General features: G+C 32.8%; 2 protein-coding genes across 3 annotated transcripts; both read right to left on the reverse strand.

Moving 5' to 3' along the window:
• Positions 1-17,514: 17,514 nt before the first annotated feature.
• Positions 17,515-22,364, reverse strand: LOC110904361 (transcription initiation factor TFIID subunit 10). 2 transcript variants are annotated; one of them, XM_022150210.2, is made up of 8 exons: positions 22,219-22,329; positions 20,604-20,662; positions 20,403-20,523; positions 20,249-20,313; positions 19,393-19,455; positions 19,072-19,129; positions 18,954-19,004; positions 17,515-17,764 (listed from the first exon to the last, which is right to left on the reverse strand). In XM_022150210.2, exons 2-8 carry the CDS (start codon positions 20,627-20,629, stop codon positions 17,684-17,686), a joined length of 465 nt encoding a protein of 154 aa, XP_022005902.1. In that variant the 5' UTR covers positions 20,630-20,662; positions 22,219-22,329; the 3' UTR covers positions 17,515-17,683. The 2 variants fall into 2 exon arrangements, with proteins under 2 accessions (XP_022005902.1, XP_022005901.1); XM_022150209.2 differs by lacking the exon at positions 20,604-20,662 and having other exon boundaries at positions 22,219-22,364.
• Positions 22,365-23,558: 1,194 nt separating this feature from the next.
• Positions 23,559-27,202, reverse strand: LOC110904362 (Golgi to ER traffic protein 4 homolog). The gene is made up of 12 exons (XM_022150211.2): positions 27,029-27,202; positions 26,756-26,835; positions 26,474-26,552; positions 25,985-26,066; positions 25,659-25,818; positions 24,862-24,952; positions 24,678-24,761; positions 24,475-24,521; positions 24,270-24,398; positions 24,079-24,163; positions 23,888-23,968; positions 23,559-23,808 (listed from the first exon to the last, which is right to left on the reverse strand). The coding sequence occupies exons 1-12, from the start codon at positions 27,074-27,076 to the stop codon at positions 23,803-23,805; spliced, it is 972 nt and encodes a 323-aa protein (XP_022005903.1). The 5' UTR covers positions 27,077-27,202; the 3' UTR covers positions 23,559-23,802.

Consider the following 27,202-nt stretch of genomic DNA (forward strand, 5'->3'; position numbering starts at 1 on the left):
GTCCGTAAAGCACAGTTTGAAAAGCCACTTTCTCCCAGTAAAATAAATTCGATACTTAGGAAAAGTCAGCAAAAAGGAAAGACATCCCAACCAAAGAAAGTGAGGTTTAATCCAGAACCCTAGGAAATAGGCAATAATCCACCATGGGAAGACAAATTAGATGAAAAATGGGCAGATCTTTACATGTTAGCCACTGTAGCAGTGAATGCAAACCTTTAAATCAGTACCTATAAGCCAGAAGCTCTAGAGAAAAGTTATCCCGTAAATAAATAAGTTGTACTAAGTCCTGGTGTGTCTAAAGTTCAGTTGTTCTTTGTATTAAATTAATTACACGGTATGCAATAATACTTAAAATGGTATTTGTGAAATTTTGTTATAAAATTTTAACTTAGCATTTTTGTGCATTTTGCATATATGCTAAACAGCGTGAATGAGCTATCTGAAGCCCTTCAGAATCTCAATCTCTATCCAGTACCAATCGAAGTCTCCACCGACTTTACTGGTTACTTTGCTGATGTGGAGGAACCTATGGAATCTCAAGCTCCACCTCCTGAGAAAGCAAAAGCTAAGAAAAGAAGAAGATATGTAGGTTGGAGGAAACTACGTAGGAGGAAACCCGCAACTAGGAGAATTCCAAAAATAGAAAATCCTACAGATAAAGGAAAAGGAATCGAGACCGAAGAGAACTCTAGGACAGCAGGAATAGAAATCGGGGAAAATTCTAGACCAGCCAAGAGAGAAATAGGAGAAAGTTCTAAACAAACTGAAGAAGTAACATTTCAAGATGAAATAGATCGTCTACTGGCAAACTGTGATATTATTAGACCTATCAACAACAACCTTTACCCTTACTCTGCTGAAACCCAAATTCCTATAAATTTGGAACCAGCCATCCCAGGCCCTTTAATCCACACACAACCTTTAGGAGGAATGGACGAGTGGTGGACTAACGATTTGCAGTTCCAGAACATAATAAATAGTCCTTATACCTTTCTCCCTCAGTTTGATCCAGAACCTATACCAAACCCGCCGCTGAGCAACGAAAACTTAGCTGAACTCCGCCAGTTTGGAGAAGAACTGATAGGTACGGGGAATAGAATCCGGAAGATGGGAAAACAAATCTCCTGGAAATACGACGAGAGGGAGCGTCGCTACTAAACTGCCAGTTGACAAAAAGAGTAGTGGGGTTAGGAAGTATGTCTGTATAATAACAGTAGTAGTAAAATATAACTCTGTAAAATAGCTCAGGAATAAAACGTTGTAATATAAACAGTGTGTATCGATGCCTAATATAATCTATAGAAATGGAAGTCGAGAAATCGACAATTTTGGCTATATATGTATTATGAAAAAGATTTATGTGATTATTTGCAATTGCTTTGTTAGATTAACAATTATTTGATACTAATAGTTATACTTATAATAATTATTAGATGGAAAATGCTAGTAAATGTGCCGAAGAAGATAAAGTAATGTACGCATCGCACCTTTTCAAAGAAGGGGCGCTAGAATGTGGAACACGGTACTTCAAGCCAAAGGAAGAAATGTAGCTTATGCCATGAGCTGGGAAGAATTTAAGCAATTAATGGAAAGAAAATTTTGTCCCGAATATGAAAAAGAACAAATGGCAAATAAGTTTCTGAACCATCGCATGCTAGGTGTAGACTGTCGGGGATATACTTTGACTTTCTTCGAATATGCTAGAGTGGTACCAACCCTGGCTTCGCCAGAACCGGTACTCATTTCTCGCTATATTTGGGGATTAATTGGCGAAATCCATAATATCGTTAAAGCTGTGAGACCTCGCACTATTGACGATGCTGTAGAATTAGCTAATACCCTAACTGATGAACTGGTACGCACAAGAGAAGAAGATCGAAAGAAGGAATTGGCTCAAAAGATTACCCAAGGATTTCGTGTGGGTAATAATAATAATAATAATAATAATAATAATAATAATAATAATAATAATAATAATAAGTTCAAGAAGAGAGGAATGAGGCAATCCGCAAATCCGTCTTTTTGCCGAAATTGCAGAAAGAATCATTTTGGACGATGCAATGTGACCTGCAACTTTTGCAGAGCTATAGGACATCGTGAAGAAAACTACAGAAAGAAGACTATAATCTGCTACAACTGTGGAGAAGCTGGACATTTTAAGACAACATGCCCTAAGCTAATAAAACCAGCAGACAACAAAGCCAAACCAGCAGACGGAAATACTAAAAAGAATGCACGAGCATTCCAGCTGACCACTCAAGAAGCCGAACTCATCCCTGATGTGATAGCTGGTACGTTCCTAGTTCACGACGTGTTTGCAAAAGTATAATTTGACTCTGGTTCAAACCAAAGTTTTATAAATACTTCGTTCTGCCAAGCTCTTAATTTACCTTTAACCACCCTTAGGCAGATTTTTACGGTCGAAACGGCAGATAGGAATTCGTTTAACATAGATAAAGTTTTGCAAGAAGGAAAGATAGGACTTTTAAGCAATAAGTTTTCTGCAAACCTGTTACCTATGAAGTTAGCCGGATTCGATGTGGTGTTAGGAATGGATTGGTTGGTAGCCAACCATGCTCGAATCCTTTGTGATAAAAATTCCGTAGAAATCCATACCCCTACAGGAGAAGTAATTTTAATTACAGGTGATAAGCCACGAAAACCATTGAAATTCATTTCAGTAATGAAGTTGGCCAGTTATTCAAGAAAACAAGAAGTAGTGTATATGATTTCTGTAATCACTAACACTAAAAGTAAGGAACTTCATGACATCCCGGTAGTCTCAGAATACCCAGACGTCTTTCCAGAAGAATTACTTGGATTACCACCTGATAGAGAAGTAGAGTTTAGAATTCATCTAATTCCTGGAAATACCCCAATAGCCAAGGCACCTTACCGACTAGCACCTACAGAAATGCTAGAATTGAAAAAACAGTTAGATGAATTACTAAGCAAAGGTTTCATACAACCTAGTTCATCCCCGTGGGGAGCACCAGTGTTGTTCGTGAAAAAGAAAGATGGATCGATGAGAATGTGTATCGATTATAGACAATTAAATAAGGTTGCAATTAAGAATCGATACCCATTACCTAGGATTGACGATCTTTTTTATCAACTCCAGGGAGCTAGATATTTTTCTAAAATAGATTTACGCTCCGGATATCATCAATTGAAAGTACAAGAGGAAGACATACCTAAAACTGCTTTTAGAACTAGGTATGGTCATTATGAGTTTACAGTCATGCCCTTCGGATTAACGAATGCACCCGCGGCATTCATGGACATGATGAATCGAATCTGTAAACCATATTTGGATAAATTTGTGATCGTTTTCATCAACGATATACTTATTTATTCCAAAAGTCAGGAAGAACATTATGAGCACCTACATGCACTCTTAACTTTGTTAAGAAAAGAAAAGCTTTACGCCAAATTCTCGAAGTGTGAATTTTGGCTGCAAGAAGTGCAATTCTTAGGTCATGTGGTGAATCACTAAGGTATCCATATAGATCCTGCTAAAGTAGAAGCAATTACTAAATGGAAAGTCCCACAAACAGCTATGGAAATCAGAAGCTTTCTAGGCTTAGCTGGATACTATATACGATTTATTAAAGATTTTTCTAAGATAGTTGTACCCTTGACTAAGCTGACCTGTAAAGCAGTTAAGTTTGAATGGGGACCCAGACAAGAAGAAGCTTTTAAGATATTAAAGCAAAAGTTGACAAATGCTCCAATTCTAGCTTTGCCAGAAGGAACTGAAGATTTTAAAGTATATTGTGATGCTTCCAAATTAGGATTGGGATGTGTGTTAATGAAACGTCAGAAATGATTGTTCAGATCAGGAATCGTATGGCAGCGGCACGTGATCGTCAGAAAAGCTACGCTGACAAGCGTAGGAAACCGTTAGAGTTTGCAGTGGGTGACCGTGTTATGTTGAAAGTGTCGCCATGGAAGGGTGTTGTACGCTTCGGGAAGCATGGCAAGCTTAATCCGCGTTACGTCGGGCTTTTTAGAATACTGGAGCGGACCGGTAAAGTTGCTTACAAGCTTGAGTTACCTGCTGAGTTGGGTAACGTTCACGATGTCTTTCACGTTTCGCAGTTGAAGAAGTGTCTGTCTGATGAGACACTGGTTGTGCCATTTCAAGAGCTAAAGATTGACGACAAGTTACAGTTTGTCGAAGAGCCTATTGAGATCATGGATCGAGAGGTCAAGGTGCGTAAACATAATCGTATTCCGATTGTTAGAGTTCGTTGGAACTCAAGACGTGGACCGGAGTTCATGTGGAAGCGTGAGGATCAGATGAAGCTCAAGTATCCTCAACTTTTTCCTAAAGACAAGTCTAAATCTGGTAAAGCTGGCAAATTTCAGGACGAAATTCCTCTTCAAGTTGGGGATGATGTGACACCTGAGCAAAATCCGCAACAATCCTGATTATCACTTCATTCCTTTGTGTTTACTTGTCAAATTTCGGGACGAAATTTCTTTCAAGTTGGAGATGATGTGACAACCTGAACTCTCAAGGTTAGTGATGTCTCATCTTGTGATATGTTAACTTTGTTAAAACGCTACATGGTTATGTATTTGGGCCACCGCACATACGTGAATCAATTCAGCCCAGTTTACTTGTGTTTTTGCATTTGGGCTACATGTTAAACCTACTTCTCGGCCCAACCCTTTCCCCTTTAATCAGATTGGCCCAATATTAAACTTATTTGTATGCGTAAGCTAGTGTATATTGAGTTTGCCTAATCCCTAATTTAACAAAGCAAACCCTACATCCCCTACGTACGTGCGGCAGACCCCCTCCTCATCGAAGTGATCTTGTAGTTCGAAGACATCAGCTTCTTTAGTCGAGTCCTCTTGGTTAGTACACTAGATTCCTTGTTTAAGTTGATTGTTTTTGGAGACCTTGATTTGTGTTATAGGTATTATTATAGTTCTAGTGCAGATCGGAATATACGTGAATATATGATCGGAATCTGTTTAACGTTGTTTACCAATGTGATCCGAGTATGTGTTTAGTTTGATATAACCGATCTGAATGTTAAAGATATATGCTGCTCGTGCATGATGTATTAAGTTTGTAGATTATACTAATAATATGGTTGTACATGTAAACTAGGTCGGTTGATGCCATGATCATATATTCAGGTTAATAAATGATGATGTGTGTTGTGTATTTGTATGATATTAGATGCATGTTTATAGAACTTTTGGTATGCACTTTATGTCCCATGGATCTAATATGATTGATGATATTGTTCGGCTACACAGACTTCAAGTATGAGGATGAGGTTGCATGTTTATTGATTAGTTGGAACAATGATTGGTATGTCAGAATTAATTCATGATTAAACTAGGAAATAGGGATGAGGCATGTGCATGTTGTCTGTTACGATGATGGGTATGTATGCGATTTAAATGAGACTGGTTTATTGGGGTGTCTGTTTGCAAAAGTCAAGGGACTAGTTGTCAAGATATGTAACTGTTCGACAAAATTTCCAAACTAAAGTTATGATTTTAGAATAGGTCACACACCTTCATTAGTTTATTAAATTGGGCCACACACAATCGGATTAAACTTGGGCCGCCCTACTTAAAGCTGGGCCACAAGTTTAACTACTCGCGCATAGGTGGGCCAGGTCCTATACTTCAGTCCGGCCTGGGGCTAACTAGGCCACACCCTCGGCCTCAGGTGAACGGACGGGACTCTTGTACCTCGATGAGCTGCATACGTTAATGTTGGGCTTTGATGACTGTGTGAGTGTTATGTGTAGGTATGTTAAGTTTGGGATGTTATTAGTATTGTTTGTAAAACTAGAATCAACATATGAGATGTTATATATGTTTGATGTGAATCCTGAGTACATGAATCAGTTGTAACTGACTGTATCGATAACCCTTTTAGGGTGTGGTTGATCAAACTGTTAAACGAGTAAATAATCTTACCGAGCAAAACCAAGGTGAGTTCATTACTTTTGAGCATGCGTCCCGGTGGTTGGGACAGTTAGTGGGTATCCTGGGGAGGGATAAGTCTTTTGGGTAAAAACTGGTATATATTGGATAATATTCTCATTCTATCATTCTTAAGTCCCATCTTTTGTTACCGGAGAGGTAACGGGGTATTAGTCGGTAGCGCTACTTAGTTGGCACCCTCACATCGTACCGGGGAGGACGGTTGTGAACTAATGACCCAGTCGGGCCCAGTGCTTTGATAGGAGCACTAGGGAAAGGGCAAAATATACATCAGGAGCCGTCTTGTTCAGTATCGAGATTTTATCAATATTACCTTTACATTTGTTAATAAACTGGATTAGACACTTGGTAACAAACGTTTTCGTAAACTGTGAACTCGCCAGTTTTGTCTGATACACTTGTTGCATGCTCGCAGGTCGATAGGTATCTTGGATTAGAAACTTGCTGTCTGGAGGAGCAGGAGTGCTCATGGGTCAACTGAAGAGACTCATATGATTATTTGGTTACTATTACACATTGGTTTTGAACAACTTAGTTATGGTTTAATATTTGCTTCCGCTGAACATATTGGTTTTCGTATAAACTTGTGATGGGATTTTATTATTAATTTGAGAACTCTATTTTGAAACTTGAGGGTTCAATGTAATTAGTGGCTCATTGTCAGTACGTCACACGCCTATCAGGGACACGCCCTAGGTGGTATTTTTGGGGGTGTGACACATAAATAAAGAGATGCATGATTATTTAGATGTTTCTTAGCTAAAAGAACACACAAAAATATACAGGAATAATATATGTCATGTAAATAAATGAGGATGAAAGAAATTTAAAAAAAAAGCCGGTAGAGAATAATGAAAAATTGATTGTATTAATATTTTATTTATATAATTTGAAGATAATTTTATGTGAAGTTAATAGATAATTTTTATATATCTTTGAAAATTTATAGGAATAAAATAGCATATTATTCGTTTTAAAGTAAAGATGACGAAATTAAATTTGATGTTTCTTCTAGTCTTTTAATATCTATATATAATAAATATCTTTAGTTATAAAAAAAATAAGTATTTATAGTTAAGTAGGGGATAGAAGCAAGAAAAAAAATAGATAGCTTCAACGAATGACACGTGTCCCTATATATTTATTTTATTATATAGTACTAGTTTATGAGCTCGCGTATTACACGAGTTGAATAAAGGAAATATCTCACGTAAGTAAAAAATGTGTATATGACATAAATATTGCTTAAAACAACCCATAACCAGGAAAATATCAATTTCTTTCTTTAAAAATTAAAAGACAACATAATTATCACAGAGAATTATTGCTAATTATCAATAAATACATAAAGTTAAGATTTACCATTTACACAACTTGAATTATTGATAATTTGAAATGAAAAGATACACATGGAAAATCTTCTATTGCTAAATTTTAAACATTATGTTCAAACCAAACTGTTCAACCCGTAGACATCTGGCCTGTTTACATGAAACCGACCGTGTAAACCAGACTGACCGTGTACAAAAAAGAAAATACATTTTATACATTATTTTCATAAAAGAATAAAATAACCAAGGAAAATTTAATCGCTTTATTTTAATACATTTCGTGCAACTTGAAACCACATACGAAATAGTTACCAAGGAAAATTTGATCATTATTTTTAAAAATATAATCTAGTATTTATTTAATATTATTTTATAGTATGATACAATATTAGTAATTCAAATTTGATTTATTACTAACATATGATGATAAATATATCTAAAGTTCTAAACAAATATATTTATATATTAGATATTTAATTTATATTTATATTTATTTGTTATTATATATTTAAAAATATTAGATTAGTATTAATAATAATATTATTAAATTGATGAAGAAAATGTCATATGAGGTTAGATGAAATTTTTTATTAGATTAAATGTCATGAGACATTATATAGATATGGATTTGTCGACACCAATTCTAGAAGCATTAATATGTATACAGATTGGATTCGTAAATCAATATAGGTCCACTCCAATTCTAGAAGCATTAATATGTATACAGATTGGATTCGTAAATCAAGAAAAGAAATAAACGCTACAATAATTCGCCGAACTTTGACGGTTGAAAAAGGTTAGTTCACATACACGTCCTTCTATCCATTTCTATTGGTTGGAAAGACTTGGGTTTTCCTTGGAGATCCAAGTTCAATCCCTATTAGTATCATATTTGGTGGATAAAGGCAATAAAGGTTAGTTCTCTCAGACCCTAAGTCAAAAGTTCGAGCCCGAGCCAACCCAGGTTTTAGCAAAACTCTGACGTCAGCGTGAACCCGGTCAAGACAACATAGTCTGGCCAGAGTAGGGTTAGGGTCCTCTATTTAGGAGGGTGTGAGAACTCTCTCACAATAAATTAATGATTCTCACAGTATACACGTCCTTCTGTCATTCAATTATGTTATATTAATAATTAGGTTAGAACCCCGTGTATTACACGGGTTTAATAAATGTAATTTTATATACAATATAAAAAATAATATATTTTTAAAAACCTCATTTATTACCCGTGTTGAGTAAATATAATTTTATATATTAAGTAATAAAAAATATATCTGTAAGAACCTCGTGTATTGTAATAAAAAATATATCTGTAAGAACATTGTGTATTGTGCAGGTTGAATAAAAATAATTTTATATACCAAACAATAAAAAGTTATATTTAAAAAAAAAACCTGTGTATTCACGGGTGGAAGAAATGTAATTTTATATACTAAATAATAAAAAAAGTTATATTTAAAAAAAACTTTGTGTATTGTACGGGTTGAATAAATTTAATTTTATATAACAAATAAAAAAATGTTATATCTTTAAAAATCTTGTGTATTACACGGGTTTATCTTTAGTTAAAAAATCTTTCTAAATCAAAATGGATTTTTTATTATTTTTTAAGTTAGGTTAATACTATTTAAAATTTTTGGGTTGATTAATAAGTCATTTAATATAATTTCTCATAATTAACAATAAATAATTCATTCATGATTTTATTATTATTATTACCTCCGTGGTAAATGTATTATTAGTAATATGTAGTTCTAACATCAAGATGTTACACAAATAAAACTACATAAAAGATAATCGGCTTATAACCTAACGCTATCATGAAGTGTGATAAATGTGTTCTCATAAATTATCTGCCAAACCACATAAAATACTTTTATTAATATTGTTGTTGTTGTTGTTGTTAGTATTATTATTATTATCATTTTGCATCATATATTATAATTTGCAACATATGTTAACTATATTTATTTTTCTCAACTCGTGTATAAGAAAGAGTACGCAAGGTAAAAAGAAAAGGATAATATGTTTTGTTTGTATATGAATCTAGATTTTTGGGTATTGATATTGAATACGAAAAGAAAGATTTTAATCTATGAATATTTTAAAGTGTACCCAAAAGTTGATGGTTTAATTATCTATACTTGCTCCTTAGTATGAATTTTTGGTATAGATTATTGATTATTAGTAAGAAATAATTTTTGTTATTAAAATAATATTTCTTATAACTAAAGATAATCATCATATTAATTTTAATTTGAAAATAAAATTTGGATAAATTAGAACGATTTGAAGTAAAGTTATATTAATTTAATTTAAAGTTATTTAATTTAATTTAATTTAATTAATATTTAATAATTTAAATTAAATAATAATTATCTACAATTAAAGATGGTCTAGAATAATGACAAGTGTCTCAAAGTTGGTTTCTTTTATTATATGTATAGATTATTATTTGTATTAGATTAGATTAAATATTATTATTATTAGTATTATTAATAATTTTAATCAATTAAATGAGAGAATCTATACATATAATAAAGTAAACCAATGTGTGACACGTGTCATTCATTGGATGCACCTATTTTTGGGTTTTCCCGCCTTTCTTTCATATTTATTTTCTAATAATTTATCTTCTAATTTGTAGATAATATTAAATAGAAAAATGTTTATCTGATAATTATAACCCTTTTATTGAAATTTGAAAAGGGTTTCACGCTTTTTTGGATTTTATTAAAATTCATGACTACATTATATAATTATAAGTTTGAATATATATGTCAAAATTAAAAATTATTCTTCAAAAATTCAGTAACACTTGGGTTTTCCCGCCTTTCTTTCATATTTATTTTCTAATAATTTATCTTCTAATTTGTAGATAATATTAAATAGAAAAATGTTTATCTGATAATTATAACCCTTTTATTGAAATCTGAAAAGGGTTTCACGCTTTTTTGGATTTTATTAAAATTCATGACTACATTATATAATTATAAGTTTGAATATATATGTCAAAATTAAAAATTATTCTTCAAAAATTCAGTAACATCCATACTCTATATATACATTTAGAAAAATGTTAATAATTGCAAATAATACTAAATAGAAAAATGTTAATTGAATACAAAAAAAAATATAGGATATCATCAAATGTATATCGATTACTTAAATGAGTATACACATGCATGGGCGGTGATAAGGGTGTGCGGGGAGGACCACCGCACAGGGTCTGTGATTTCGAGGGGCACGTGTTTTTTATAAAAAAAAACCCGATATCTATTTTAATTTTTTTAAAATAGCATACCAAACATGCTCTTAGTGAGCCCAATACCCATTGGCATTAGCTTTAGGGCATGTTTGGCTAAGCTTTCTGAAAAAAATTATTGCCTTATTGGCTTTTTGAAAAGTCATAATCTACAAAATGATGTTTGACAATATGGGTGTATGTGAGAGGAAAAAACCAATAAGTCAATAAGACACTCCATACTGACTTTTCCAAAACCCCAATAAGTTTATAAGTTGTTTCAAAAAACATAACCAAAAATGCTCTTACTGAGCCCAATACCCATTTTATTTTAAAATTAAATAATAATATTAAAACATTATGAAAGAACATATTTTTTCGAGCTCAAACAGGGTACATGAATTCTTACAGACGACTCTGTACACATGTATGAGATTTTTTTACTATTATTATTAGTTTCATTATTTATCAAATATATATAAATGTCTCCGTCTTTGATTTGCATTTACAAGAAATATTTATTATATAGTTTAAATTGTTCAACCCGTGTAACACACGGGGAACTAATCTAGTATTATATAGTATAGATAGATTCATATAACAAAAAATAAAGGGTTGACTTTAAAACATAAATTAACGTAAATCCAAAATTTTGATATTTATACCGAAATAATACATAAAGTATAAAATATATAAAATATAAAATTAAGAGTAGGGTTCGCACGGAAAATGTGTTTTTCCTAGAAAGTCTAGGAAGCGATCTGGTCCATCCGATTGGTGTGTTTAAGGGTTGAGATTAAATCAATGGCAATCTTGTAATATTTGAGTTTAATTAATTGATTGTTTTAAATGAGTAGGGGCAATTTTGGCAATGGTCGTGTTTTAAATCAATTAGATAACCGCCCAGTTCCTAAATTCAAGCGATTTTCCCTCTCTTTCTCTCTCTCTCTCTCTCTAAACCCATCTTGGAAACCCCAATCCCTACCAAAAATAACTACAATCATGGAAGAAGATAACTTTAGAAACGATGGAGAGCATCGGATCAAATTAAAACACTTCTCCATCTCCACCATCTCCGAGTTCATCATCACCATTCAAATATTGTTCTTATCATCTTCGTTTTCTTGACGATGTGTTTTAACAGCAAGCAAATTAATACAGTTGTGTTTTAGCAGCAAGCAGATTCATACAGTTGTGGTTTAGCATCCAGATTCATACATATGTGTTTTAACAGCAAGCAGATTCATACAGCTGTGTTTTAGCATTCAGATTCATACAGATGTGTTTTAACAGCAAACAGATTCATATAGTTGTGTTTTAACAGCAAGCAGATTCATACAGATGTGTTTTAACAGCAAGCAGATTCATACAGTTGTGTTTTAGCATTCAGATTCATACAGTTGTGTTTTAGCATCCAGATTCATACATGTGTGTTTTAACAGCAAGCAGATTCATACAGTTGTGTTTTAGCATTCAGATTCATACAGTTGTGTTTTAACAGCAAACAGATTCATATAGTTGTGTTTTAACAGCAATCAGATTCATACAGTTGTGTTTTAACAACAATCAAATTCATACCTCCTGTGTTTTACCATCTTTATATTGTGGGATCTATAAAAAAATTGACTTTAGCCCTGTAAACTGTTAAATTCCAGTAATCTTCTGAACAATGGAATATGCGATGTAATGTGACATGGAATTTTAGTTAATGAACACATTGACTTCCAGATTTGAATTCGAAAATAATAAAAATTCCGAAAATCATGGAATTTTAGTTAATGAAGATACATTCCAAAAATAAAATTAAAATGTGAAATTACATGATAGCCATTCTACTTAAAATCCCTTTCCACCCAACTCCTACTCTAAAATTAAAATATCTATATATAAAGCAGTTAAGAAACATGACATATAATCCCGGTTTTTTTAATGATTTTCCTAATTTTACCGTATTAAATGGAATATTTAGTTATGATATCAGTAGGTTGTGACAAATATACTATGCAAGTGGAAAATCGTAGTTAAATATTAGATTAGATTAAATATTATTATTATTTGTATTAGATTAGATTAAATATTATTATTATTATTAGTATTATTAATAATTTTAATCAATTAAATGAGAGAATGACAAGTGTCCCAAAACAAGTTTCTTTTATTATATAGTATAGATATAGATATAGATATAGATATAGATTTTTTTTTTTTTTTTTTTGCCACTAGTTACGAATAAAGACTGGAAATATGAAGGCATTGCATCTTTAATGTGGTTGACTTCTTGTTCATCTTCTTCTTCTTGTTATTTTTGTTATTATTTACTCCATTCTTTCTCGTGGCCATTCTTTTTTATCCAAACCCGATAAACTACTAGGCCCAAAAAACCCGAACCCAATCTAGTGTAAAACCCGAACCCGATTGCCCTTAATCAGGTTGGTGTTTGGGTGAAGTTTGCGAAATCCGGGTGAACCCGAACAACCCGAGAAAGTTTCAAACTTTTAAGTCGTGAATACGTTTATGGAAATTTCAAAAATAAAGTTTATGGCCACTGACCTATTATGAATTATCTTTTACTTATAATACAATTCCATGATCTGAGTTAATTTATAAATACATCGGCATTCTTGTTTCTTCGATCACATCTAGCAGCTAGGGGTATTCAAAAAAAATTGATTCCGAAACCGAATCCAAAATATCCAAATTTATCAATATTTTTTATAAATTTGGTTTGGATATCTTCGGATATCCGAAATTTCGTATACGAATTCGGATATTATTATTCAGTATCTGAAATTTTCGGATATTCGAAAACCTGATAATCTGATCTTGAACACCCCTACCACTCTACCAGTAGCAAACTTTCATTCGAGACTTTTGAGTTTCAATCTTTCCATATGGAGTTTCAAACATTCAATCCAGTTTCCATCTTTGCTAAGGTTCGAGTTGTTGTTTACTCATTAGAATTTGTCTTACATCAGTGGTTTGGTTTATGATTTTTGATTAACAAATTTTGTTTATGATTACAGAACCCAAAATAAAATTCATATAATAAATTAATAAGAATATCAGCCATAACATATTTTTGGATTGATATTCATGATTTTAACTTGAACATTAAACTTGAAACCATCCATAACAATATTAAACTTATTCATGCTTTTTTAACTTGAAATCAATTTTGGATTGATCTTTATGAATAACAACTAGATTTACCACCCGCCGCAATACGGCGGGGCGTAAAACCGTGCCGAATAGCACCAATACCATACCACCGCCAACAACAATCAATACTGAAGTTACGGTGTATTAATGTAAAGAAATTAGACTGCAACGTAAAACAAAGAAAATAATAATTAAGTCGATTTAGGACCCCGCACGTTGTAACGAACCTCTCAAACAGGGAAAAGATAGACGACGTAAAAACGTTGAACCACACACGCACGTTGAGCCGTGTTAACTCGCAAAATCTAGTACGAAGCGTAAAACGAAATGTTAAAACGTTGAACAACACACACGTTGCGTCGTGTTAACTCGCAAAATTTAAAACGAAAAATCAATGAGATACGAAAAGTGTGGGGACCAAAGTTGAAAGTACAAAGTTGTAAGGTTGAATTGCAAGAGATGAAAACTTTTTGTGTTATAAGTAGAAAAACAAACAGCTTTGGGTTAAAAATGAAACATCATTTTTTTTTTTTTTTGAAAACCACCCTAAGCATGAGATACACACCTATATGCATAGAGATGTTTATTTATAGTTTGTTAATTTGTTAATTTGTTAATTTGTTAATTTGTTAATGTCAGCTATAACATGAGTTTTGGTATTTATACATTTATTAATCAGTAGTCTTCTTCCTACAAATATTTTCATACATAAGCAAATATTTTTATTACATTTTCTATGTAATCAGCTAAATTGTTTTATTTTTCATTAGTTATTAATTTATTTTTTCATAAACAATAAGTTATGTAAAAGTTATATCAAATTGCAGGGTAGGGAGAACTAAACAGCCTAGAACCGATAAATCTATACTAACCCAAAACCCAACCTGATAAAAACCCGAATCATTTAACCTGAACATCGAAGAACCCAGACCTAGAATGGTTTGGTTATTGGATTATATTTTTAGTTTTGAAAACCCGAATAACCCCAAACCCAAGAAAACTCATGGTTGAATTAGTATTTAGAGTAAAATGCAATTTCCGTCCCTAAGATTTGGCTAATTTTACGACTTTCATCCAAAAGTTTGTTTTTCTACATTTGGGTCTTTGAGGTTTTCAAATCTTGTCGTTTCATCAACTTCACTAACCCCATCCATTTTCTAAAGTTAACTAATGGGCAATTTGTCTTTTTATATTTTTTTTATTTTATATATTTAAAAAAAGAGTAAATTGCTGTTTTGGCCCCTGTGGTTTAGCCGGTTTAACCATTTCAGCACAAAAAAGATATTTTAACATATCAGACCCCAAGGTTACATTTGTAATGGTTTTGACCCCTGGCACTAATTTTGTTACTTTTTTGCAGTTAAGTGTAAGAGTAATTAGGTCATTATATACCTCAGGGTTGTTTTTGATAATTACAAAGTTTTTTTAATATTTAAAAGATTATTAATGCAATTACTCAAGTTTTTTTTTTTATTTCGATATTTTCACGATTATTATTTAACAGAATATGTTTTAAATATAAAAATAAATATGTATTTTCATTAACCGTTTATTTGTATAAAAGTCGTTTAAAAATAATTTATTATTTTACAACTTAAAATAACGAATTGTTTAAAAAAGTTAAAAAAATGATTTTAAAAAGAACGGTATAAAATGAATCGTTTAAAAAAACTTTAAAAGACAAACAACTTTAAAAAGAACGATTTTAATAAACAAGCGGTTTAGAAATGAATAAATTTAAAAACGATAGACGGTTTAAAAAGGTTAAAAACAAGTGATTATAAAACGACGTTTATAAAAAAACAAACACTTAATGAAAATACATATTTATTTGTATATATAAAACATGTTTTGTTAAATAATAATTGCTAAAATAACGGAATAATAAAAAAAACTTGAGTAATTGCATTAATAATCTCTTAAATATTAAAAGAGCTTTGTAATTATCAAAAACAACCCCTAAGGTATATGATTACCTAATTACCCTTACACTTAACTGCAAAAAAAATAACAAAGTTAGTGTCAGAAGCCAAAACCGTTACAAAATACAACCTTGGGGTCTGATATGTTAAAAGATTATTTTTTTGGCTGAAATTATTAAACCGGCTAAACCATAGGAGCCAAAATAGTAATTTACTCTTTAAAAAATAAATAACTTTTCAAAATATTCAAAACCACCAACGGTTGACCCCGATTGAAATCTAAATAGTAATACCCCATCGCACTTCGTCTAACCCATCAAAACCCATAGCCGGAAAAACATGGTGATCGGTTACATTAAACAGATCATAAACCTCCACAGTCTCCTCCCCTATCTTAAACATTACCATCCTCTCTCTAGAATTCACACCACCCTCACCATCACCATGTCTGCCTAAATTACACACAGTGATTTAACTCCATATTTTGAAAAAATATTCTATTATTCGGACTAGTTAAAAATATATACTTTCACCTCGCCATCGCCATCTCTACCTAAATTAGCACACACAGGTATTAATAATTAATACTAATATGGGTAGAATAAATCTTAAACTCCATGACTCGAATTGAGTAGACGCCGGAAAACTCATGGGCTCATCAAATCACCGACAAGTGACAACGAGCGCTCCCAGATCGGCGAATTCTTGTTGCCATCTCCATCACCAAACATCACATCACGATGATACCACGGTTTAAAATTGAATCAGAAACAAGCAGCTCACGGCTGAAATCGATGTTGATAAACCACCGTCAAAATCGACAATGTTGGGTTTTCAGTTACAAATTCATTTCTGGTGGTGGCGATCTCATGGCGATGGTAGGGTGTGGAGTTGGTGGTTTCTTGGTGTGGGTTTATATCGAAGCTTCTTCGAAGGGAGTGGGCAGTGGTGGCCGAAGTAGGTGGTGTGGCAGTGGTGGTGATCTCCGGTTGAGGTGGTGGTTCAAGTGATTTGTGAACCAGGTTTGAATGAGGTTGAAGATGATTAAAAATAAAAGGGGTTAAATTTTATTAAGATTGTTGTTATTATAGATTTTTCTTACTTTACAAATAAAGATTTCAAAAGAAGGGTATTTTGGTCTTTTAACATAAAGTAAACGGAAATTCTGAATGGGGTTAACGAGTAGGATGAATATGACAAGATTTTGAAACCATGAGGACCCAAACGCGAAAAAAAAAAAAAAAAATTTAAGTGAAAGTCGCAAAAGTGGACAAATGTCAGGGACGAAAACGGCATTTACTCTAGTATTTATCACATTTGCTTCAATGGGTTTCTGCCACCCAAGTGTTTCTACTTTGAGTTCTATATAAAAGAGCTTAACTACTAGAACAAATTTGGTTAAATGATTGCATGGTGATGCAGTCAGTAATAGAATTCCGTCCAGATCTAAAAACACGAGATGTATAGCAATATCTACACACACCGAATCTAAGAGCACTAGATGTGATACTGATTTGTTGTTTCTAGATAACTTTGTTATTCTCACTTCTACTTGCAGTATCTCTAGATTTGCCTTGTGGGCTACAATCACTGGTTTGCATCATGTTTGAAGCTTACTTTGGAGCCGAGTTTACCCTAAAATCGGATCGTCTTCATCAGTATCAATCTTCGATTGCCTACCTGAAGCATAAAACCCAGAACAGCCCACATCCAAAATCTATACATAGGTCTGGTCCTTGGTTCCTGTTTTTATATGTTATTTGGTCTCGGGCCGATTCGGGTTTAACCCGGATTTGTCCAGTTTATCTAATTTGCTCACTCTCATTAATTACTATGGTTATTTAATAAATTATCAAAACTGTAAAGAAAACATGAAAAATGTATTTAACACACTTTTGCACAATAACTAAACAAGGTTCAGATACATTTTTCCATCAAAGGAGTATTGACATGATCCATGCATGCTCAAATACATCAGTAGTTCCTTAATTACACAAGCATTCAGTTTTATCTATCTAAAAATGCTAAAACCATAACAGCAAGCGGACTTACTCGTCTTTTGAAGAGGATTCTAGTCCAGCTGAAGGGTTATCAGCAAAATACTCCTGATGTTTAACATTTACACCATACTGCACCCAAACACCCATCATTTCATCTCAACTGATCAATTCAATAGAATCTCAAAACAAAAAATAGCAGTTCACACCACAAATATCTATCCATCAATGAAATGACCATTTTTTCTTAATCTCAACGGATATTAAAAAAATCAAATATCCAGATTACATTGTTCATGAAATAGAGTTAAAAGCACCTTATTTTTTTCTAATGCTGAAAGATATCTTACGGCATGTTTAATTGTAGTTAAATCTCTCCACTTTTCTATCTCTAATTTTCCAAAAAAAAAAAAAAATTCCTTCTCCAGAAAACTACAAAAACTTTAAAAAATGTGTAAAAGAGAAAATCAATGTGTGTTTAGTACGTCTTCTCGTGTCAAAAATAGTCTACATTCGACAAAGAATCCAAACCATTTTAATTAAACTAAGGTAGTGTTTGGTATGAAGGAATGGAAGGTGGAATGGAATGGATCATTATGATGGAATGAAAAGAAACATGTTTGGTTATCATGTGGTAATGGAATGGAGCATTCCAAATGAATGTAACTCCTTCCAAATATAATAATTTTCATTCCTTGGTATGTATGTGTTTTTTTTTCCATTCCTTCAAGGAATGGAAAGAAATATGTTATTATTATTATTATTATTATTATTATTATTATTATTATTATTATTATTAGTATATTTATACTTATACTTTTATTTATATTTATATTTATTAATATTCATACTAATATTAATATATATAAAAAATCTATAACATTAATATATTATTATTATATATATACTTATACTTTTACTTGTGTTTATATTTATATTTATTAATATTCATACTAATATTAATATATAAAAAATCTATAGCATTAATATATTATTATTATTATTATTATTATTATTATTATTATTATTATTATTATTATTATTGAGGCAATTATATTTTTGTCGTTTTTAATACAGTTGTGTTTCGTTACTTCATCTTTTTTTGTTTATCAAATTGTACAAAGTAATGATTCATTATATTCACATATGAGTAACCAAACATCACAATGGAATGGAATGATCCATTTCATTCCGTTGTCCATTCCATTACCTCGTCCATTCCATTCTCTCATCTATTCCATTACCCCATACCAAACAGACCCTAAGATAAAAGCTAGAGTGATGCACCACGACATTAATAAATGTCAATATTAAAGATTACCTCTTGAAGAGCCTTAGAGAGGTCCTCCATGTTCATAATTAGACGCTTATCCTGTAACAACATAAAATTGAGATGATACAAAGAAGAACAAACACTAGAAATACATAATATCAAGTACCTTTTGCTGTTTGTCTTTTTTGTCCCTGACAACAGCTGCCTGTCTCGCCTTACAGTGTCTACAATAAGATTCAAAAAGATACAAATAGGGGACATACATGTAAATAGTAGAAAAGCAAGGAAATGTCATTGAGCTTCGAACAACCTATCAAGTAGTCTTAAGCATCAATTACAAGTAAAATCATAGCCACCTTTATACCAACCAAGTGTATCAATCAAGATTTCCACGTGTCTACATTTATTTTCAGCTTCTAGGCAGATATTTAATTAATACCAGAATTGACGTTATAATAGGAAACATTTCATGAAGTAAAAAACTTACTGAAGAGCATCAGTCGCAACGTCGGACACAAACTTTTGTGCAGCGACAGCTACTAGCCTGGTTCTGAAATGTAAAGGACATGTTTTACGTCATCAGATTCATTGAAGAAAACTGTCTTAAACTCTTAATCAAGTGCATAGTTATCGATAGCGAATAGCGACAAATAGCGACAAGGTACCTATATGCTATGTAGCGATAGCGATGAAATAGCGCCCGCTATTTCGTGTTTACCGATAAGGTAGTTAAAAATTAAAGTAATAAAAAATAGCTATCTATAAATTTTTTATACATATATAATGTTAATGTTATACCTTTTTATGTATAAATTTAGAAGTTTATGGACCAAATGTAAGCTAGTGAAAATAGGGAGGTTAAATGTTAAAAATACACAAACTAATTTTACACTGTTATGTAATTTTTTACAAGTTGTAGGGACTAAATGTAAACTAATGAAAGATAGAGGGGTTAAATGTTAAAATCCATAAAGTTTTTTAACCCTAAAAAGACTAAAACGCAAGAAAACGCAGCCCGCTCTTCTTTCTCCTATTTTCCAGCAAGTTTCCGGCAGAAATTGCAGGTTTCCAGCCAGAATTCGTCGCCGGAATCCGCTAGAATCACGCCATTCAGTCGCTACATACAGATTGCGAGACCTTGGCGCTTCGCTACGAAGCGCGCGATAGCGAACGCTATCTGCACTATCAATAACTATGATCAAGTGAACTGACGGGTAACCATTCTATTTGTCAAACTTATTGTAATACTTCCTAATTTCCTATAATACAAGAACAATTGCAGAAAAACAAATTAAACATTAGTGTGTGTGTCACACATAATAGGGAAGATATCAGAAACCTACATTCGAACATCTGGACATTGGAATCCACTCTTGGCTAAGTAGTGTTCCACCAATTCATCGGGAATCTATATGGAAACATAGCATAGGTTAGTTTTCACTAAACCTTTTCTACAAATGGAACAGATTGAATAACTAACATTCTAATAAATCTTACAGTTGGGGTGTAATCCGTTAAGGAAGCAAGAAATTCCGAGAGTGTGTTTTCATCATCATGCCTAACATCGTTTGATTGCTGATTGTGATTCATTTCTGTAGTAACTAGCAAGGATAGGTTCCTAAAAAATTTAAGACGATTCAAACATATGATAAAAAGTTATAACTTATCTACTGAAAACTAGAGTTCAATTCCAATTACCGAATGAAAAGTTGGCACATTGGCATGCATATTTTTTCTAAAGATTGAAGATGTGAATTCTGAAAGTCAAACATGTGTACTCAATAACTCAACAAAAATATGTATACTTCCGTCATTCTTGAAACCCATTGATTCCACATTAGGATACTTCACTAATTAAAGCATGTGTTTTTTTAGAATTAACCGATAAAAGAAGATTATAACATTAGGCTTTAACTAACAAATAACATTACTACAAAATAGCATTAAGGGAAATGATTAGGGCGATCCATACGGCGCCATACAAGGGGTTATGAGAAGAAATTATCCTAATAAGTATTCAGCTCTACATTATTATTTTCTTTAAAAATTAAAAATGATCAAGTCCATGACTCCATGTGTGAACTGTTTTAATTATTAAACTTCTCATGAGATGCATCAATACACATACACAACCATTTTCAGAGTTTCTATCAATAAAAATGACCTTCGTGTGAATTTGCTAATATGATTTCCATATTACACATTTGAGCCAAAACCTTGTATATTCTTAGATTGAGTAAGTAGCAACCATTCACAGTTTATAGATCCATTTGCCACATGCTCAAGTAAAAATTATTTCCTTAACTTAAAAAGAAACTACATTCTGTCTTTCGATACAAAGCCTAAATTTTCAATTGCATATCTGATATTTAGAGTTAAGTTCACGTAAAAATAAAATAAACGTACGAAACATACGAATTGAAAGAAAGTCAAAAAAAGTGGCGGTATCATTTTGGTAATTATCACCAACTTCAAAATTACTCTAGTAGAGTAATTTTAGCTTCTGTAGAGTAATTCACTAACCCCCCCCCCCAAACCAAAAGCTAAAAACTAAACCATAAAGCTAAACCCCATAACTAAATGCTAACAAAATTACTCTGCAAGACATTTTCCAAAATTACTCTACAGAAGTCAAAATTACTCTACTAGAGTAATTTGATAATTACCCTACATTTCCCAAAATTACTCTACAGATGCTCAAATTACTCTACAAGACACTTTTTGCTTTTTCCCCCGTTATTTTGAAGTTGCCCCATAATTACAAAATGACACCGCCACTTTTTGCTTTTTCCCTCAATGCGTACGTTTCGTACGTTAATATTATTTTTATTTGATCCTTTACCCTGATATTTAAATGTTAACTTAAGGATAAATACAATAATCAAATAAAAAATTTACAGCAAGTTAAACAGCTGTGATAATTTTCGTGATAAGTTTGTAACAAATAGACATCAATTTGCATTTATAAAGAAAAATAGGTGTGAATGTTTCATGATTCAACTTTGAATTTGCAACATTCAACATTTTTCCGGTAAGTTAATAACAAATTTAAACATCAATTGCACTCATAACACCCTACGTTTCATAATTCAATTTTAGGTTTTCAACCTTTAATCATCATGAACGTACTGCAAATAACAAAATACGGAAACTCAGCACCAAACTCACAAACACGCAAATGAACATAACCATAACAATAACGATGATGACAGCAGTAACAAATTCTAGAGGAATCACTGACTAAAATAGTGAAATAACGAAATATGAAATCAAATTATGAGTTAACAACAAACAGAGTGATAAGAATAGATACCGGTGCCGGATAAACAACCAGTCGCCGGAAGAAAGGGTCAACGAGAATCGAACCAGTAGCCGATCTTCCGGTCGAGAAGCGAAAACAAGGGTTCGTTCTTTTCTCGCAACTGGTGATGCAAGCAAGCAGCGGTCTATAACTTTATATTGTTGTGTGGAAGTTTTAAAAGTCATAAAATAAGCACAAAACTATTTAACTATTGCTTATTGGCACAAAGCTTTTAAAACTTCAAATTTTACCTACCAAAGTGGTAAACTACTACTAAACTAAACTCTATGATCTCGTTTGACAAGTGACGACATTTTATTTTTAGCTTTTTAAGTTTTTGTTTTATTGAGAACATCTACAATGCATCGGGTTTCAAAAGATGATAAACATATCATGTCAGTTGTCGCATTAAATGTCCACTCATATTTCAAACACACTCATTTTCTCTCCAATGCTACGTCCACTTTCAAACACCTAAAGAAAATGAAATAATACACACACATATTTATGTATTGTATGTGTGTGAAAAGGGTCTGTAATCACTAATCCGAGTTTGGAACTCCAAACGACTTTACAAAGGTTTGAATCCGGACGGGATCCTCCAATACTACATTCAAATTACCAAGACGTCCGGATGTCTGGAATGCATCATTGAAGGTGCTCTAAAGACTATAATCTTGACACAAAAGGATATTCTCTATAAATGTTTAAATTTTGAAAAGTAAAGCTCAATTAACTATCTCGATGTAAATTTTAAATATAAATAAAAAATATGAGTCATAGATGAAAAAAAAATAATTTTATTCTGTGAATGATGGTTGTGTTGGTGTAACCAAGACTCATGAACCAACTTGTTTCGGATTTCATAAAAAGAAAAAATCAATGTCGTGTTAGGTTTTTTAGGATACTTTATGGTCCAGTTTTCCAAACATTCGGTTTACAATTTCTTAGAGAGGCGCACGAGCGAGAGATTAGATATCCTATGTCAGTCGTTCGAACTTTAAAACACAAATGGTTTAGCCACAGAGTTGGGGTAAGTAGTAATTATATATGTATAACATGCATTGCAGATTTTCGGATTTCCAAATATCAGAAACTCTAGAAAAACTGTATTCCGAGTCCGTATATGAAAATTTGGATATCCATAATTCTGGATAACAACAAATCAGGTTGTCGGTTCAGATGCTTGTTTTCTAAGAAAGTAGATGAAACCAGAAAACACTGCCTCATGAAATGCTTTGGTAAACCTGTTTGCTTGGTAGCAAGAAGAAATGAAAAACATATGCAAAGGGTCACAAAATTCAAACATTTAAAACCGCTTGGCTTCCATTAAAGCGAGCATCCTGACATCATTTGAGTAAACCTGGTCGCTTTATTACTCTTTCATACACTAGAAAATGTCTTCACTTTCACAATGGGGAGGCTAAATTCATTATTCATAATGACATATTAATCAAGTTAAAAGGATTTACAACTAAACAAAAGTTGAGATTTTAGATGATCATAATATAGAAGATAGACTGGTGTTGAAACTGGATACTACCTAAGAATCCAACATGTTTGTAAAAAATAATTAAAAAAAAAGTGTGTTTCAAGTTACATCTGCAAAAAGAAAAAATGAAATTAGTTAGCAAACACACACATAACTCAATTAAGGATAAGAAGACGAAATTATACTTACCTTGAACAATTCTCCAAACATCCCTTGTAAGGGATTTTTACGGCGTACTCCATAGAACTTTTCCCCAATGTCTTCTAACAACTGCACGCAAATAATAATATTAACAATTTATTTCATGGGTCCCACTTAAGACACGAAAGCGTCATTGTGGGTCCCCGTCCCACTATATGATTCAAACAGAATGTACTCACCTCGTTGAACATAGGATCCCGTTCTATACTTGAGCTGAATTTTTGTTTCAACGTATTGAATAATGGCAACGCATCTCTCATTAACCTGTGATAACAACTTGGTCAGATATTATTTTCTTTCAATTAATTTCTACACAAAGTTTAAAAACGTATCATATTATGCATGCGAAGATGAGAAAGATAGAACTAACGTTTGCAAGAGATAGTTGATAAATCGCATCAATTCTGAATCAGGAAATTCAAGCCCCTTGACCTCAGCAAGTTTCTCTATCCCATCCATAATATTGTTAGCATCTCTTAGGTTACCAACAGAAAGATACCTACACAATATAAGTTAAAGATAAAAATAAATGAAAAAATCTGATGATAATCTATTGACAAAACAATTTTACTTACATTAAAACGGCCCGTGCAATCGCCAAGTCGTCTTCACCTGGATAACACTGCAAAGCCAACAATGGAAGAAACACAGTTGCGTGATCCATCAAATAACAGTAGAATAACATGAGTTGGTTAAGTTCAACTACCGTTGAACTAAACAACTCATATCTATTATAAAATATTTGAAAAAAAAAAATAAGAGAGAGAAAAAAACTAACCTTGCCCATAAAGTTCACAAGGGTTGAAGCGAACCTGTTTGGATTTCTACCCCTCGCAAAATGGTAACACACTCTAGTCATATCCTGAAAATTAATTAGCATAATAGTTAATGGAAAAGATATTTCCTTCAGGGCCCGGGATATAGAAATTAAAAATTTTGATGAATAACAGACTTAGACTTACAGGCTCTGGTGATTCGGAGTATATGTATTCAGCCAACATATCATGTAGTTCGGGAGATCCAATCTTACATGGACCAGAGTCTGCAGACCACCTAGGAACACAAGAAAACGGTCAGAGGTTTAAATTCCAGTAGAGGAAATATTAACTAATTTCATACATATTTATTGATGAACTTTCATAGTGTCATTCGTAACTCCCTTTATATATTGAATTTCACATGCTTAACGTTCAATCCTTTTCTCTAATAGTCCTTTATCTTTAAATGTTCGGTGACGAAGTGAATTGCGTATAGATGTATTAAAAGTTCCTTGTAGGTGGTATAAAGTAGTAAAACAGTAACTGTCGATTCGAGGATCCGGCGAGTCTGACGGAGCTTCGGTCCAGATCCGACGTGTTCGGTGCGTTTATTACGACCAAGAAAGGAGTAGAAACAGAATACGACACCGATCAGTCACTTATAATCTGGTCTCTATTGATTATTCAACGTTTACAGCACCACGAGACCAGTTGGACAGCATGTCCCCTCTGGGAACCAAAAGCTTGTCCAAATGGGAGCCCTATCTCCCTATTGATAGACAACTAACAACATGTGTCATCCGATCGGATTGCCATCCGATCCGGATGCACCTTTACAATATCAAAACCTGTCCAACTATCTCTATTCTATACAATATTCAACACACGCTCTATCTAACTATTCGCACAGTGGCAGACGTACAAAATATGCACTAACAGTAATAGATGTTCCTAAACACTTGTGGTTTTAGTAGAAGGTTCATTTGATAGCAGTCACTCACTTGATAGCAGCTTTCAAAAATGATGAGCAGCTCTCAACACGTATTTTTGCAGCTCCAAATGTTTCAGATAATCGATGGATTGCATCATCATCATCAACCATGTCCAAGTTTTGAGGAATGGGAATCCGAGGAAACTTTTTGTAGATTTTCCTGATACGATCTAAGATTGGTGGTCACAACAAAACAATAACAGAACAAAAAATATGTAAACGGTTAGTCTCCTCAATATTTGTATTTGATGCACGTGTATATGCATTCATGAAACATAACACCAAAGTGAAGGCATGAAGCATCCGCGTAAAGATATATATACATATATAACTAACCAAGATAGTCTTCATCAAAGTCAACTTTAGCTTTCACTAGCATCTCCACAAACAACATAGCAAGCTCACCCCCACAAGTTACCTACAAGTTTTACGCATCCACCAATTAGATTTTGGATCAACAAACAATACGCTAATTTGATTTTCATGAATCCATTTCTTGTACTGGAAGGAAATAATACATATCAGTATTCTTCATTTGGTTTAGGGGTGGCTCAATTGTATAAAAAAAAATTAAGTTGTAGCTTAGGGCCCCCACATTTAAGAGGCCCCCAAGTTTCTTCATTACATACTAAAACCGTACATCAATTTTCGATTATCTGAATATGGTTATGCAATTTTTTGTCTCGTCGACATATTAGAAAGTGTTTGGATAGGGTCTTTCTGGCATTTATAATCCACCGAAAAGTAGAAAAATATGTGACATAAAAAAGTTGAGCCGGCGCTGATTTAGTTCTAAGACTTCTTTCATGGGTGCTAAAAGCTTACCTGCTCGTGTTCTAATTGAAGACAAGCACCAGACTGAAGAAGATCAAAGGCTTCAGAAAATCTTCCAACTGTAGCATATCTATAATGAGCATAAGCTAATGCATAAGAAACCATCAAATAAATTGTTCTTATGTCACATATTTTTCTACTTTTCGGTGTAATTATAATCAAATGCAATGTGAAAAATTGAAACATTTATTCCAATAAAGTTAACAACTTGACATATCCATAAGATGATATGAAGTGTATACCACAGCATATCATCTGCAGACTACAATATACCTTGAACTAGTGGTCTTGTACATCTGTTGAGCCCCATAATAATTCCCTTCTTTTACAATGTTCTTTAGCTTTTCAATATTCTGCAGTTAATAACACTCCCCAAATTCAGTTTATGTTTCATAAAAATCAAATTACGTTAACTAACTGTCCAATACTAAATGGGTCAAGATGTTAGCAAAAAAAATCATACAATTAACATTCAAATAACATAAAACGTTTGTGTGAATTAAACCAAATTGATGGATTAAGATGCCGATTAAATGTAGGGATTACCTCAGCTCCAGGAGGTAACAGAGCTTTCCTGAATCTTTCTCGCGACATGGGTGCTATATATTGTACGTCAGTCTGTCGTCGATCTGCTGTGATTTGCGTCACCCTGTCGCCGATCGCTGTCGATACCGACGGTATCGTTCTGATTTGGGTGATGAATATAATTAATTTTTTTAT

This window comes from Helianthus annuus, chromosome 14, assembly GCF_002127325.2.
Source record: "Helianthus annuus cultivar XRQ/B chromosome 14, HanXRQr2.0-SUNRISE, whole genome shotgun sequence".
In the NCBI taxonomy this organism is placed as follows: Eukaryota; Viridiplantae; Streptophyta; class Magnoliopsida; order Asterales; family Asteraceae; genus Helianthus; species Helianthus annuus.